The sequence below is a fragment of the Ambystoma mexicanum genome, chromosome 10, assembly GCF_040938575.1.
Source record: "Ambystoma mexicanum isolate Mex_15411 chromosome 10, UKY_AmexF1_1, whole genome shotgun sequence".
NCBI classification, from domain to species: Eukaryota; Metazoa; Chordata; class Amphibia; order Caudata; family Ambystomatidae; genus Ambystoma; species Ambystoma mexicanum.
Window position 1 is genome coordinate 1,482,285,828 of NC_090932.1, and position 16,471 is coordinate 1,482,302,298.

Sequence of the window (16,471 nt, forward strand, 5' to 3'; positions counted from 1 at the left end):
AGGTCGCATCTGACACCTTCCCAACAGCTCGATGAGGGCTCATCACATTGTGCAGATGGTGGACAAGTTTCAACGTGCCCAGAGTCTCCCGGCTTTCAAATTGTTAAGGTTGTTCGGCCGCATGGCATCCTGCATTTTTTTGGTGCCAGCGGCCATGCTGAGGATGAGCTCCCTGCAATGGGTCCTCAAGATGCAATGGTCGCAGTTCTCAGGCAAGATGTCAGATCCGGTCCAGATTCCAATCTCGGTCTCCCAGGATCTTCTGTGGTGGGCCAACTAGGGGAACCTGGTTTTGGCAACCGTGGCCAGAGGTGACTGTAGTGACGGACGCTTCCCTCACAAGATGGGGGAGCTCATGCCGAAGACTTGACCACCAGCGGTCGGTGGTCTCCTTCGGAATCCAAACTCCCCATCAACCTGTTAGAGCTGAGGGCCATCAGGCTGGCCCTGAAGGCTTTTCTGCCATCTGTGCGCGGTAAGAGTGTCCTGATCATGACAGACAACACAGTGGCCATGCCATGCCTCGACAAAGAAGGGCGGGGTAGGGTCACTCCGATTGTGCAGAGAAGCAATGCAGCTCTGGTTCTGGGCAATCCAGCAAGGAATTTTGCTCTCAGCCGTTCATGCGGCCAGAGAGGACAAAGCGGCGGCGGGCGCTCTGAGCAGGCAGAGCACGATCTCTCATGAGTGGGAGTTGGCGCAGGAAGTCCTTCTGGAAATCTTCACCCTTTGGGGAACCCCACAAGTGGATCTCTTCGCCACCAGTGCCAACCGGATGTGCAAGAGGTTCTGCTCAAGGGAATTTCCTCTGAGATGAGCCTTAGGAGACGCATTCATAGTGGATTGGTCATTCCCACCGCTGTACGCGTTTCATCCAGTCCCGGTCATTCCTCAAGTGTAAAGGAGGTTACGGAGGTTCAGATCCCACATGATCCTCATTGCTCCGGATTGGGCCAGGAGAGCGTGGTACCCAGACCTTCTAGAAATGTCCATCTGCCGTTCATGCCGTCTTCCCTACCGAGAGGATCTGCTCTCGCACAAGGGGGTGAAGGGGCAGGTTCTCCATCCAGAGGTCAAGACTCTCAACCTTCAAGCTTGGTATGTGAAAGGTTGAGGTATAAGGATTGGGACGTCCCAAATGATGTGATGGAGGTGTTGCTTTCGGCCAGGAGGCCAGCAACAAAATCCCTGTACCGTTGATGTAAGTTTTGCGACTGGTGCAGAGGACAAAATGTTGATCCTTTTCAGTGTTCCATTCCTGTGGTTTTGTCTTTCTTACTTTATTTGGCCCACAGTGGCCTTCAAGTGGCGGCGCTGTCTAACGTCAAGCGCTCGTCTGAAGAATGTTCTTACTTTAAGATTCCTTTGATTTCCCAATTTCTTAAAGGGCTCACTAATGTCTTCCCAACGTCCCCTTTCCAGGTGCATGTTTGGGATCTGAATTTGGTTTTGAAATTCCTGATGGGTGCTCCGTTTGAACATTTGCACTCTTGCCCTTTGAGATTGTCTTTGAAGGCGGTGTTCTTGGTTGCGGTTACTTCCACTCGCAGAGTGAGTGAATTGCAGCCACTTTCATCTAAGCCACCCTTTACTGTGTTTCACAAGGATAGGGTTGTACTGAGGGTACGTCCTTCCTTTCTACCTAAGGTAGTGTCTGAATTTCATTTAAACCAGAAAGTGTTTCTTCCATCTTTCTATCCTCCTCAACCTAATAAGGAAGAGGAGCGACTCCATAGGTTGGACCCTCGGAGAGCTCTGAGATTTTATATTTCTAGGATGTCCAGGGTCAGAGTGGATGATCAACTCTTTGTGGGATATGCTGGACACTGATTGGGCCAGTCTGTCACCATTACTGAATATTACTGATTGACGGGTAAGGACCCTCCTGAAGGGTTGCAAGCTCATCCCACTAGGGGCATGGGTACTTCCACAGCCCAACAACAGGGAATTCCTATTAGGAATATTTGTGATGCAGCCACATGGGCTTCTATCCACACCTTTTGGTAAACATTATTCCCTGGATACGATCCATGGTCAAGATATGACCTTTGGTAAGGTTGTTCTTTATTCCGCCATCTGATTGGGTAGTCTAAATTCGTTTCCCTCCTCCATTTTCTGTTACAGCTTTGGGAGTCTGTCAAAGATGTGGAATACGTTGGAGGACACCATCCATTCGAAGAACAAGTTACTTACCAACTGGTAAAGTTCTTTCGATTGGATGTTCGTCCAACGTATTCCACATCGCCCTCCCAGCCTGCTCCTCTGGAGAATTTCCTATGCGATTGCAGCTTACGTTTCCGCAAGGCTATGTGCAGTCAAGCAGGCATTGGATAGGTGCAACACATTATGAAGGAAAAAACATAAACTGAGGCTACGGGCGCCGTGTGTCCTATTTATAACATCCGGTGACGTCACCCTTGACGGAGGCCTTCTAGGGACATCGACCAGATGCCATTGACGCAGGATGCCCTCTGCCGAAAACGTTTCCTTAGTACACAGCTGTGGACATTACATGTCAGAAATGGGAATACGTTGGAGGAACATCAAATCGAAAGAACGTTACCAGTTGGTAAGTAACTTGTTCTTTACTCTGCACAGGAGTACTTTTGCTAGGTACTGTGATAGATCTTGAAGTCTTGGACTAGTTGATGAATTGTCTTTATAATAACATACAATATTTATTTAACTTCCATGTTTGGAAAGAGTGTTGCAAGATCCAACTTTTACATAAATTTATGAAGAATTGTAGTGGATGGGAAGCGGAAATTCCTTTCAAAGCCCTATTCAGAGGCAGTAGCCCACTAACTACGCATGCGCACAAAGTAGTTTAGCTCATTAGTCAATTGCACCCATGGAAAATAACGTGAACATGACAGACAACCTGTTCCGCGCCTAGAGAAAAATAATTAGAGGGAACATTGGTTGCAGTTAAATACTGCTCTCCCAGCTACTGAGTTGTGTCTAAGTGGTGCAGCAGTCTCTTGGCGGCTTCATGAGCAGGTGATCTTGGGACGTAGAAATGTAGATGTCTTATATATATTTTTTCTGTTTGTTTAGTCCCTGATCAATGTCCTACTTTTTTTTTTTTTTTTTAACACCGGCATAAACTTGCTCAGTGCTTGTCGGTATCTTTGTGCTATTATACAGGCACCCTTCGTGGGCATGCCCTGCCATCTGATCGAAAATGACAACTTTGTTCTTCATTGAAATGCAAAATATAAATGAAGATATCTTTGCCAGTTGTCGGTCTTAGATCCCTCGCTCTGCTAGGCTTTCAGGATATTTGTTACTCCCGCCACAAGGCATCCTGGGGGTATGTAACCAACTGGTCTCACTGAGTCAAGGGAATGGATCTCGGTTCCCTCCGGTCGTATGAAGACTTCTGTGCTTCTCGCAGCCCAGAAGTGTTTTTCTGTCAGTTGAAAGTTCAGTACAGATGACACAGCAGCACCTACTTTCTTGGCCAAGTCGTCTTTCACGGTGCTTCAGGACGAGCCCACGTGATTGAAAAATGTATGGTGCAGAAACCCATATCTTCTAGCACATATTCACTGGACTTCCTAACGTTTTACAGGTAAGTCATTTCTTAATCGCAGGATTTGGGGTGAGACATTACTGTGGTTTTCTAAAATTAGAACATTTTTACATGGGTTCATTAAGTTTTTTGGGTGGCGGGGGTTGTCTAGTGAAAGCTAATTCCTCTTCACATTACACTTACCTGCATCTTCAAAAATATCCAACCATAAGGCTACTAGAATGCCATTTGTTTTATTATTTCTGGTAGGGTTTTGAAACCTCATTCACTGGATAATGCTTTACTGATTTATTTTTTAAAACATTTTTTTATATGAATTCAAAATGGCGATTAGATAGTTCTGATATCATTGAATCAGTTACATTATCAGATCTGTTCTGAGTAAGGTGGATTTTTCCCCAGCTTCGAAGCGTGTTGTTTAACCTCATTAATATCCAAACACGATCAATCTGCTTTAAACAATTAGACGCACATTACAAATAAGCATTACATAAAACTTGTATGAATATTTTATACACGTGATCACAATGCTTGTGTGCATCCCTTTCTCACTCCATCACTCGCTTACTCTCTCTTAGGGGATCTGATTATGCTGGACTTTTAAGGGACTGTATAACTGTTAGTAACAGCAGTTTGTCATGTTCTATTCTGTAGGGGATGAGTATTCCAGCACAGCCTCATGCCTCGACCCGAGCTGGATCAGAAAGAAGGTCAGAACAGCGAAGGCTACTGTCATCTTTTACTGGAAGCTGCGATAGTGACCTCCTTAAATTCAATCAGTTAAAGGTAAGTTGCTGTCCCTTTAGGTGTACTATAATTTTGGTTATTTTGATTTCTGGATTTTGTTATTTTGACTTCAAGATGATTTATTATAATGCCAATCGTCCCTTCTGACATCCATCCTTAGAATTTGTAGCAACACGTGGGATATTGATTTTATTCATCCCCAAACACCAGCTTTAAGTACTGATATTGTGCATATTTTTTCTTTTAGAACATTGAGGTAATCATCATCAGCACCTTGGTGACTGGCAAAAAAAACTATATGTAATTTGCCCCCAAATGACAACTCTTAACCCTTCCCCTTCTGCGGCAACTATTACTCCCTGCACTAAACAGTAGATTATATAACTGAAAATGAAATGTTGGTCTGCGTGCGCGTGCACACACGTGTGTGTCTCATGTCGCCTGAGCAGAGCAATAGTGGAAAAGATGTATTCTAAAATAGCTGCCTAGTGGAGTCCATTTTATTGCTTATTTTAACTAATTTACATATAGTCTGCCATTTGCCATGGTGCTGCCAGTGTTTACTTAAATTAAAAGACAAATTATGCACAGTACCGCTCCATATTTTTTTCTATCTGAAATTGCCTGAAGTACGTTTGAATGACATATTTTCATCATTTGGTGAAAAGGTGACGAATGTAACAACTTGCACGGCATCAATACTTGTACTCCCGACAAACAGAAACCTCCCTTCTCCGTCAAGTTTTTTTTTTTGGGAGAATCCTTCCTAAGAGTTCCAATTTAAAATGTTAATGTTACAAATAAAGTAAATGAGGAAACGGCTGCTTTGTATTATGTTAATTCTATGCAATGAAGCAATCACACAGCCATGTCACATGTTTCCAAATGCATAGCGGTAACGACATTGTTGTTGAGTACTCTTTTGTCCAAGTCAGTTTGATGGATCCTGAACTTTACTACTCTGTCGGCCCACTCTGTCGGCCCTATGTTTGTTGGGATTTAGAGATGTGTTGACTTTTTTTCTCTTTGTGCTTTACAAATAGTGTTATCCAAGCTACACCGTGCTCCCCATGATGTTTGATGCTGCTGTGCATCACATTAGGTGTATTGAAACTGTATTGAAACTGAATATATTGGGGTTTTCGAACTAGAATCATGCAAACTGGAAATATACTGTTATTTTGCAAGTGAAGTATACTGCGCCTATGTGGCTTGTGTACGCTTTCATTTTAGTGACCGCGTACATTGGAGCTGCCTAATGGTAAACTGGAAGTACACTGCAATTGTACACCAGTGTAAAGAGGCTACACTGGGATTTCGCAAACTGGCAATATTCTGGAATTGTTCAGCAGTCATCTGGGGTATTATGCAATTGTGTATCCTGGGATAGTGCGCTAAATTGAAAAATACTGGGATAGTAAAATATAGACAGACTGGCATAGTGGAAACTGCAATTATACTAGGGCTGTTAAACGGGAGTGTATTTGAAAAGGAAATATACTAAGGTTGTGCAAATTGGCATTCTGGAAGTAAACTTTTCAAACTGTGACTATGTTGTGTTTGGAATCTATATGGTTTCACAAAACATGGTATTTTTAATGTGGTATTGGTTGTTGCGACGAGTTTCAATAATCAAAACCGGGACAGGCCAACATAAAAGTAGGATTAGAATGTGACAGTGCCTGCCAAGACTACACGTCAGTAGTGTGAAAAGCTGTTGGGACGATTCCAAACATTCCCCTGATAATAAACTGTATGGATTTAGCTGTGACTCTGAACATGCTAAACATAAAGGAGCTATGGCTCTGATTAATGTTCCATAAGTGGCTAAGAAACCATATCGGAAGCATTCTCTTCGACACAGTCGGTTAATGCATGTGTCTATTAACTGAAAGGTTGGTGTTTTGAGCCCACTTTGGGATGGCATAAATCTGGCTTTAACTGTAATGTCACCAAACTATTATAACATCTACGCAATTAAACTATTATGTTAATTTGAGTTGTAATCCAGCATTGCAATCTGTCGATACTGTGCTTTACCTCAAGATCTAAAACTGTGCATAGCCACTGACATGTGAAGATGAAGAATCCCAGCAGTGAGTGCAGTGACAGAGTATGCAAGCGGTCAACTGACCCTCCCCCATCGCCCGGTTTAAAAAAAGAACATTTTACAGAAGGGGCAGGAGGTATTTGGGGGACAGAACGTGGACATAGTCTGGGAAATTACAGACTGGATTAATATTGAAATTGTGTAACAGTAAAGTTTGAGCTATTTTAGCTTTCATTTGTTCTCAGTAGACCGTTTCTCACAGTATTTGCTAATTCGGAATTAAGTTAGGTTTCGTCTTAAAGGGAGTAGGGTAATCCAGGGCCAGGCATGGACCACTTCGTCTCTGCATAGAAAGGCAGCTAAACTTCAATGAGGAATGGCCAGTGAAGCAGAAACCTGTCTCTGGTGGTGTAGTTGATACTCCAGCTCAGAGGTGATTTGCCTGGCATTTTGAGATGGCCCTTCCTTTTGGGTTGAATCACACTGGTCGATGAGCCACAATTCTAAACCTAAATTGAGAAGGGTAAAAGTCGAATTGCTAGGGAGTTTTACTAAAGTCTGCCTATGTTAGCACTAGAGAAGACTCACTCTTAGATGTACAGGGCTCCAATTCTTAGATTTGGCCTGAACCGCCCAAACGGTTTGGTAGCTATGGCTGAGCGGCCAGGCTTAATCTAAGAGGGAGAAGGGCTGTTGCAGAGTACCAAGACCTTTGAGCACACTTGTTGTCAAGGAAACACTTACACACTATAGTTATATACACATATGCCTATTTATTATATATTCTAGGCAATTTTCAATTCAAAATACAGTTCAGGCGAGTAAGGAATGTTTCATACATATATACAATAGGACATTTGCAGTAGCAATACTCCTATCACAGTAAAACCTTTAGATTATAAAACAGGTAAGTATCAAGAGTAGCTTTAGTCAGAAAACCATTTAACAACCACAAGGACTAAATAGCAGTACTGGCAGTGTAGATAACTTTGTGTAGGCCTAAACATTAGAAGTCCAACCCTATCTAGGAAATGAGTCTCAAAAAGTCAATTGCGGACACTGGGGGACCAGTGACTCGTGGGTGGCAGTATAAGGAAGGCAGACTTTGTCAAAGTTCAGAAGATGCTTTTAATTAACGGGTAGGTAATTAATTTTGATTCAAAGGTTTCAGGAGGGCTAAATAGGCCACCTGAAGGATTTCAGCCGTGGTGACAAGTGTCCTTTGGTCCGGGAGAACACGGTTGGGTCCACCCCAACTTGAATCGGGAAGCTCAGGGGGAGAGAACAACACACAAACTGCCTAGATAAGTACCCAGGCGTTAAACACTACCTTCTATGATGATGGGCAATGTCACTGGCGGTCCCCCAGGTAAGATGAAAGCAGCTCCGGTTCGGGTATCAGGCCTTTGGGGCTGGATAAAGAACTTTTGGCGGGAGCAGACGGTCAGACTGGGTCACACGGATGCCCAGCAGATGATCTTTGCAGCACTTGGATGTGGAGGCTCGACACAGGATTTTTGGAGTTGCAGCCGTCACTCAGTCGGCTTGGCGGTCGCTGGAAGTTGCTGCAGACATACTTCTTTGGATGTTTCTTCCAGTGGTTGACTCTGGCTTCAGCATCAAGATCTTCACCTTCTATGCAGGAACGCAGCCAATCAGCATGCATGCAACATTACAACTTTGAGGGACAGCCATGCACCAAGTTAGAACTGGATCGATGCAGACACATTGGAGGACAAACACCTAAGGAGTTTCGGTTTCTTCCCAGCTTCCTGTCCTCCCAGACACACTGGCACCTCCGGGTGGGCTTCCTAATGGAAGCATGTCAAAGACTAAGTAGTGAGCAGGACTTCCCCCAGACCCATATGTCCTTTTCCCCAGCTGCGACAGCAGCCTGCATGTAAAAATCACAGTCGGTAGAAAATATCCACTGCCACCAGCCACTCATATAAACTAGAGTGCTACAGTGTTGCTGTGTGGCATGGGTAGTGTCATCATGCATTCGTCATTGTGAAGGGAGGATAAGCCTGAAAAGTCCTGTGTTGGCTATTGGCGAAGAAACTGTAGGATAATTTGCCAGCAGGGGTCGTGCAGCAAGAGGCTATGTCTCCAGTAACAGCTCTTTGGTTAATTGTAGTACATGCTTGAAAATCTCATAGCTTCTGAAAAAGTACATGTAATGACCGGCGTTGAAGTATTCGGAACTCTGATGAGGGCTTACCTTGTTCCTTAGACATTTAAACCTTGAACTTTGTCTCTATGGGCACATGCGATTGTGAAAGTAAGGTAAGCCTCAAGAGGCATGTACCCTTTATCTACGAACAAGGACTGTGAGATAAGCTGCAGGCAGGGGATTGTGTGGCGAGTGGTGGGGTCTCCAGTAAAAGCTTTTCCGGGGTTGATTGAAACTGACGTGAAATCCTCGCTGTTCAAAAGATACTGCTCCTTGAACATGTAATGGCAAACTGACTTGCGCTGAAATATTTGGAACTCGGATGCAGGGCTGGCCCTATGAATTGCGGGGCCAAGTGCGGCTAATTAAGTGCAGGCCCCTTAATTTGCATTTGATAACATCACCGGAAGTGACATCCCAAGATATTTAACTACTTATGTGGGTAAGCGTCTGCATTGGAAACATGACAACTTGGTGTGAAATCCTAGTAGCTGAACACTTGATCAAGCAAACTTTTTTTTTAATGCTGGCCTCAAAAACCCAGAACCGGGGATGTGTCTGTCCGTTGAAAAAAGTGCGCGGACACTGTCCACCCACATGTATCTACTTGTGCCCTGAAAATCAGTACAAGGCCAGAACCAGAGAAAATATCCCCTCCAGTCTCCAGGATGACAACCTCTCTTATCACTTGTGTATAGGCACGTTATAAATGCCACATCATATATCATATCACATCCTTGGTAAATATTCATGGCTCACTTGCATGCTTCAAATATAATGTGAGGAAAATGTTACATTCTACTTAAATGCTTTTTCGCTTGGTAAATATAAGCATGTGGAAATAAGGCAAATGGCTAAAACTGTTTTGTGTAATTGGGCTGGAGGAAGGCACAGATTGTAGGCAACTGTTGCTTTGCATGTGCTTTGAAAATAAAAATGAACCTTTACGGTTCTTAACACAACAATGGCCTCTTAAATAGGCCATCAATAGTAAATTGCACCCACTTTAAACGCTTTGCTTTAAGAAAGAAAGTGATCAGTAGTGCTTATGAGACCGCAGTGCCAATTGGGAGTATTTGTCTCTCCAGAGTTACAGCAGGAGTTTGACAGGTGACAAGTTGTCTCACCAGAAGAAACTAAAGGGAGCCAAACCTCAAGGGAGAACAACCGATTTTCAAGCTTCCCGTCATGCATGCTGCAGCGTGTGCCTCCCGTGACTCTGAGCGCACTGCAGCAAGTTTGTTCTCTGAGCACATGGCCCACGCTGCAGCCTGCAAGAGGAGGGAGTCAATGGCATCCCAGGTGCAGGGTCCTAGCAGGCGCGGTGGCAAGTGCAGCCGCACATGGTGCGCACACCTAGCACCGGCCCTCCTCGAATGTGTGAACATAGTTTGCTCTTTAGCGACAAACAATAAATTGCTGAGGAAAATACCGTTTGAACATCTGAGCTACTTCGCGTAACTAGGATTAATGTTAATTGAGGCAGGTGCAGTCGCTCAGTGACTCTTTTGCCTAATTACAGTGCAGAGGCCCGTACTGTGGTGGGCTGTTATTTGGATTTCCTCGCACGCTTCTATTCGCCATATATGGTGCAGAAGCATTTAACTGCTGCATGGTACTCTTTTGTTTGAATATTGTGGAGAAATATAACTAAAGTCCAAAATTAATCAAATATGCCCTCAGCATCTAAAAACTCTCAACTGCGTAATAAAATGATGCATCTTTTAACAGGACGTTAATTACCAAGAAGGTCATTAAAAAAAATAGAGAGAAAACAGCAGGTGCAATCAATAGTTACAAGTACGGTTTAAATGCAAGTGTATTGGAGGAAGTTGCTGTGCTTAAAGAAAACAAGGGCAAAATCACTAATAAAACATCCAACAATGGAACTACCTCCCTCACTAGAAAACCTTTCTAAATCACCGGCTATGGGAAAGATAAAGTGTTTATGCCACCTCGCCTACATATGACTTGTCTTTTTCATAATCGGCATCCTCTGAACAAGATAATCATTCTGAACCGGAAATGCTTATTATGTTAAAAGCATTACTCGCCCCATGTACCACCTTGCATAGGGAACAGCACATTATTAAAAGGGCAATGGCTATGTTTGGTGGACACACTGCTGGAGGAGGGGATGACGGCAGTGAGAGAAAATAAGACGCAACAGGCAAGAAAGCAGGATGACAAAAACATTTTAAAGACTTCTATTATAAGTATTCAAAAACGCCACTGTTTGAAAATAAGACTGTGGGAACTCTATTATTAGTAAACATGGACATGAGGAGAGGGCATTGCTGCAATAAGCCTGGCAGTCTGCCAAATAAGCATAGAATGCTTAAAGGTCGGAATATGAAATAAGAATAGCGATACAGAGAAGGCAAAGATGGGAAAACCCCCTATTCCTTCAACATGCTTGCTAGCTATCATATCTACGTGGTTTGCAGGAATACTGTGACCCAGTATGAATTGATAACAGCAGCTGACCTTAAGGATAAAGGGCACACTATTCATCAAACAGTACAACATAAGACACTGGACAAATGGCTACACAAGGAAAATTAAATTGCCAGATCTCCAGCAGAAGCCGAGGAAGCATCTCATACTAACATGGCCCGAACAGTAACGGGAAGTATCAGTAGAGGAGGTATTAGGGTCGAGCAAATAAGGCACAGGCAAAGGTATGACCCTCTGTTAGGTAAAATGACAACTAACCCACTTCATAAAACTTTCAAAGAACAATGTGGTACTAAATACCTTACTAAGTTAATAAAAAATAACTGACATAGAAGCGACCTGTGAAAGTCCCTATTTGAATAGAAATAATGTACTGGCTTTTCTACATAGACAGGAGCCACTAAAATTGCCTACGACAAAGGATGCAAGATTGGTGGAGATTCCGGAGATGACATTACTATACTAACTGGCCCACTGTGCACCTGGTCTCACCGATAATTGCTAAACTAATAATGTCTCATGCCACCAAGCTGTTTCATATGGGCTACTTGGCAAAAAGAAGCCATGAGCCCTCCAATGAAAAAAAGCAATTCAAACCTCCTTTAGTAGACAAGAGTCTACTTTGTGGCCGAATTACGTAATTGCTAAACAAGTATTTGTATTAGTGAATACTGTTTTCAGAGAGCAGTATGATGAGATGGACAATATGGAGGAAAATGATCTATATAGAGAGACAAATTCATGATAACATTGACTCATTGGCCATTATTTCCAAGAACACACGAGGATACAATTTCTTTATCGGCAATGCCGATGGCTAAGATTTCGTAGCATCTTCAGACCTTTTTTTACTTCAAGAAATTGATGACTGACTCCTTTGTCTTTGATGGCTATATTATTCAAAGGAGGGCAGACAAACAGAATATAGAGCGCCCTTGGGGGGGGGGGGGCTTATTGTTGGAATAAAAAAGCTGTAAATGGAAGATGTGTAAACTATTAATAATCAAAATGTATTGGCAGTTAAACTAATTTTAGAAATTGGTCGTAGACAAAAGAACATTTTGATGTTTAATGTGTATAACCCTCCTGGTAAAACATTTTTGGGGAGAGATTAAGTCAATTAACATGGCCATTGAGGAATGGCTCACCACTAATCCTAGAGGCCATAATATATTGGTAGGAGATCTGAATGATCCATGTGTTGTGAGACATCAGAAAAGGAGTAAAATAAATGTATGGAATTGTGGAGCAATAGGCATGGCATTCAAGTGGCCGAGTCGAGGGCACCGAAAATGATTGGTACTATGATGAAAATAGCTGGCCTGCTCTTATGGCCCTTTACAAAATGATACAACTTTATAAATTACCTGAGATTGATGGTCCTCTGATATATACTTGGACCAATGGGCTAAGTGCCTCTTGGATTGACCATGTATTCCTCACACAAGAACTGTTTGAACAGAATACTGGATGAGAATACTTAAAGGTTCTATTGTCTCAGCACAGTGGAAAATAATGTTCAAAGCCTTATGTCATACTGACCCAGACATTTTGGTCAATTATAAATGCTTACTCTCACCCACAGGTGGGGAAAATTGAGATCAATCCGATATCCGAAACCATCGGGGCTAAACATATTAAACATATTAAACATATTAAATCTATATATATGAAAAGCACTGCTGAAATATTAATGAAAACTCCTTACGAGTCTGTAGTGGATAGGGATTTTGTTACTATCTCTATAAAAGAAGCTAAAAAAAAAAAAACTTAAGCCCTCCAGGGCGCCTGACCCTGACGGGACTGGCGAACATAGTCCTTAAAAGTGACCAAATTAATTGGGCTTTGTTTATTCACCGGATGCTTATAACTATCTTGACTACTGGGGAGATTCCCAATAGTTGGTCTACATCAAAACTCATTCCATCTTTAAAAAGGGTAGCTGTGATGATCCAGGAAGTTATCTGCTCTTAGCCATGATTAGCTCTATGGCCAAGATTTTTAGCTTCTTCCTATTCGAAAAGGTGAATCATTGGATCATAGAAATGGACATCTTACAAATACAACAAACTGGTTTTAGGAAGGGTTCTGGTAACCTAGTTCATCTTTGGACCATTGCCTTCCTAATTCAAAATGGCCGTCTCTTGAAAGATACACCGCTGTACATCTGTTATGTTGATTACAGCGGTGCCTTTGACAGTGTTGATAGAAATATATTGTGGTCCAAATTGATGAGATGAGGTTTACACCCCATGATAGTCTATTTCATGAAATCCCTTTATTCTATTACCGCTGTTCAAGTGAGGATTAATCAGGAGAGTGCTCTGCGTCTGTAGATGAACACCAAATGTGCATTAAAGGAGGGCCGTAAGATGGCACCCATCCTGTTAAACTTAATTGGCTGATCTGGTAAAAGTGTTGGCCAATTGTTAAAATCGCCCCACTCGCGTTGGAGCCTAGCCTTTTGTCTGGCTTTAATACGCTCATGATATTGTCTTGTTTGACCTCATCAAGGTTGGGCTGCAGCGCAGTCTTGTAGCATTCAGTAAACAAATTATGATCATCAATGCCAGCAGAAAAAAAGAGCTCTGAATGTATATGGAAGTTGAATGGTGAACCCACTGAACCGATTAAGAAATATATTTATTTGGGTGTCCCCATTACTGACACACTAAGCAGAGATGCATTAGCCGCAACTTTAATGGCAAAAATTCAGAAAGCATTATCTGCATTAAAAAGATTTATTTCTCATCGGGATGATCATTCTGTAGCGGGACTTTTAACTGTATAAGTCTAGTATTGTACCCAGTGCCCTCTGTCTAAAAATGTTTACAAACGTGAAGACCAAATGGCTGCCTAAATTAGAAGGCAAACTCTGGCGTCCCACTTTTGGTCTGTCCCAGGCCACACCGTTGGTGTTTACTGGCATTGACCTCTGTCTACCCTAAGGAAAATTGCGGCGGGCCTCTTAATGCTGAAAATAGTATCTGCTCCGGATAGGGACGTTTTCTTGTATTCAAAAACTTTGGTAGTTGCCAGCTTGTACCACAATTTCAGCTTCCCACCTCAAAGGGAACCTGCCTTGGAGCAGCTGTTGTGACGGCGACTGGAAGGACGCCTGTCGCGTCACCTGCAACCGGTGACCGTCGCTGGAACTCTCCTTCCTCCATCCAGTGAAGTGTCCAAAGGAGGCTGCGCTGAATTCTGCATTCCTAGACAGACGGGGTTGTATCTTGCATTACCAGCCGACCGGAAGAATCCTCAAACTCACAACTCCTGGGCACCTCTCACTGGACCCAACAGCAGAAGATCGAGCCCTCAGCAACGATCCACAAAGACATCTGCGGAAAATATGAGTCAGTAGGGTAAGTAAGCATCAGTGTGCATGTCCCGTCCTCCACCACACCGTCCTCCATAGGATAGCATTGGAAACAAGTCCCTTTGTCTCCCATCTCCATTCCACTCAGCTTTGTTCATCAAACCTGGGGACTGATATGCAAATGGATATTTCTCCTTTGTGGAAAGTACAGTGAACTAAAAGTGATGGCTGCGGACTCTCAGAGTGGGTAAAAACCACAGAACAGATTATCATGCCATGTTCTTTCGAGAGAGGGGCGCCTGCTACCTTTTTTGCATTTTTGTAAGAAACTTGGGGTTGGTCACCCTAAATTACCTGGGGGAACCAAGACGTGGACCCCTTGCTCAATGTGCTTGGAGAGGCACAGCTCCACCTCACTGATGAGGCCCAACAAGGCTGAAACACGTGTATGGGGTTGCTGTTGGTACTCTTGTTCAAAGGAGGTTTGCCTGGCATTTTGGTGCTGGACTGCCCTTGTGGGCGGGACAAAGACTGATATGCAAATGGATATTCCTCCTTTGTGAGAAGTACAGTGAGCTAAAAGCGATGGCTGCGGACTCTCACAGTGGGTAAAAACTACAGAACATGTTATCATGCCATGCTCTTTCAAGAGAAGGGCGCCTGTTACCTCTTTTGCATACATTTTTGGAATGGTATAACTTATTTATGTTACAAACTTACCCCTTAGGGAGCTATTCATTTAAAATGACACCTGAGACTCAAGATCCCTGCAAGGGGGTGGGAGTTATCCCGATCTATTTTCAGGATGATGTGTTAACTGAGCAGTTTCAAGTTCCCCCACAGAACAGCAACAGTTCCCAATATTTGGTTAAACATTAGCCAAGATAAAATAAGGGTTCTGTAGTTTCTGTCTAGCTAATATTTCCGTATTTCTATTTCGTCAGGATAATTGTTTTGCCACATTTAGCAGAGTTCTCAATTTATTCTTGAGATCCTAATGGCAAATTGATTTATAGTGTGTGACAATACTACGTTTGGAGTGTATCCCCGTATGTGTAAATAAAATCACTCTAACCTATATTTATTCTCAAACTGATGTTTTTTGTTAGTTTCTTCAATTTTTCTTTTTTTACTAAGGCTGTTTTTTTTCTTTTAACTGTGAGAACATGTTTTCCACAAATGCCACCTTATTCATTGAGCATGATTTAATGTCTATGCTACACACAGGTTCCTTTTATATGACCTCCAATCATTTTTCTATTTCAGTTCCGTAGAAAAAAGCTGCGATTCTGCAAAAGTCACATTCACGACTGGGGTCTCTTTGCTATGGAGCCAATAGCAGCTGATGAGATGGTCATTGAGTATGTTGGGCAGAACATTAGACAGGTACATTTAATCTTGTTTGAAGGCAAGCAATGTATGGTATATTATGTTGGGGATGCACCTAGTACAAACCTAGCTTGGAAGCTGAGGAACAAAGTACAGTTGGAGGGTAAAATGATGCAACATAAGTGGTTAGTCAGTAAGAATGTGAGCCAAGTTGTCCATAGTCTGTGATAAATCATTCATGATTTGGGCAATATTGTTGTGAGGAAGTATGCTTTTGAATTGTCCGTGACATAGCAGGAGAATGCTATATCTTCACAGTTTATTGCAGCACATCAACTAAAGGTGGAGCTTTTAAAATATGCCAGGAAACTATCCCATTTTTGACATTCTGTTGACCCTGATATGAGAATATCTTCTCATTTGTATACATTCTGCTTTATATTGTATGGAATAGGCAGATGTCCTGTGAGGCTGGTTCCTCTTCTAAGTGACGAGTTGTAGAAATATGTGTGTATGTATTTGAATTATGTATAGATTCTGCTAGGGCAACACAAACAATGTAATACTCCTGATGTTCAATCCCACCCCACAATTCTGAGCAATAAACAGACAGTGATTGCTCAAAGCTCGAATTTTTTTAAAAAAAGAACTCCATTCAAACTTACCAAGCAAGTCACTACAGTGCATACTCTTACGTCCCCCTCCTCTTTCCTCCATACTCCATGGGTGTCCCTTCCAAGGGACGGGAGACGGAACCACCTTCACCAGAAAAAAAACCTTCTTCCCCTTTAAATTTAGAGGCGCGCAGGGGTGCAGCCCTGGGAGCACACGGAACCCCGACTCCGCCCATCGGTGCCACTC

General features: G+C 42.8%; 1 protein-coding gene across 1 annotated transcript in view; it reads left to right on the forward strand.

Annotated features, from left to right (window-relative positions):
- SETD1B (SET domain containing 1B, histone lysine methyltransferase) overlaps positions 1 to 16,471 on the forward strand; it is a 993,120-nt gene that overhangs the window by 914,087 nt on the left and 62,562 nt on the right. The window contains exons 15-16 of the mRNA XM_069619589.1: positions 4,190 to 4,321; positions 15,548 to 15,667. Coding sequence (XP_069475690.1) covers positions 4,190 to 4,321; positions 15,548 to 15,667 — 252 coding nt within the window. The remainder of the gene's footprint in view (positions 1 to 4,189; positions 4,322 to 15,547; positions 15,668 to 16,471) is intronic.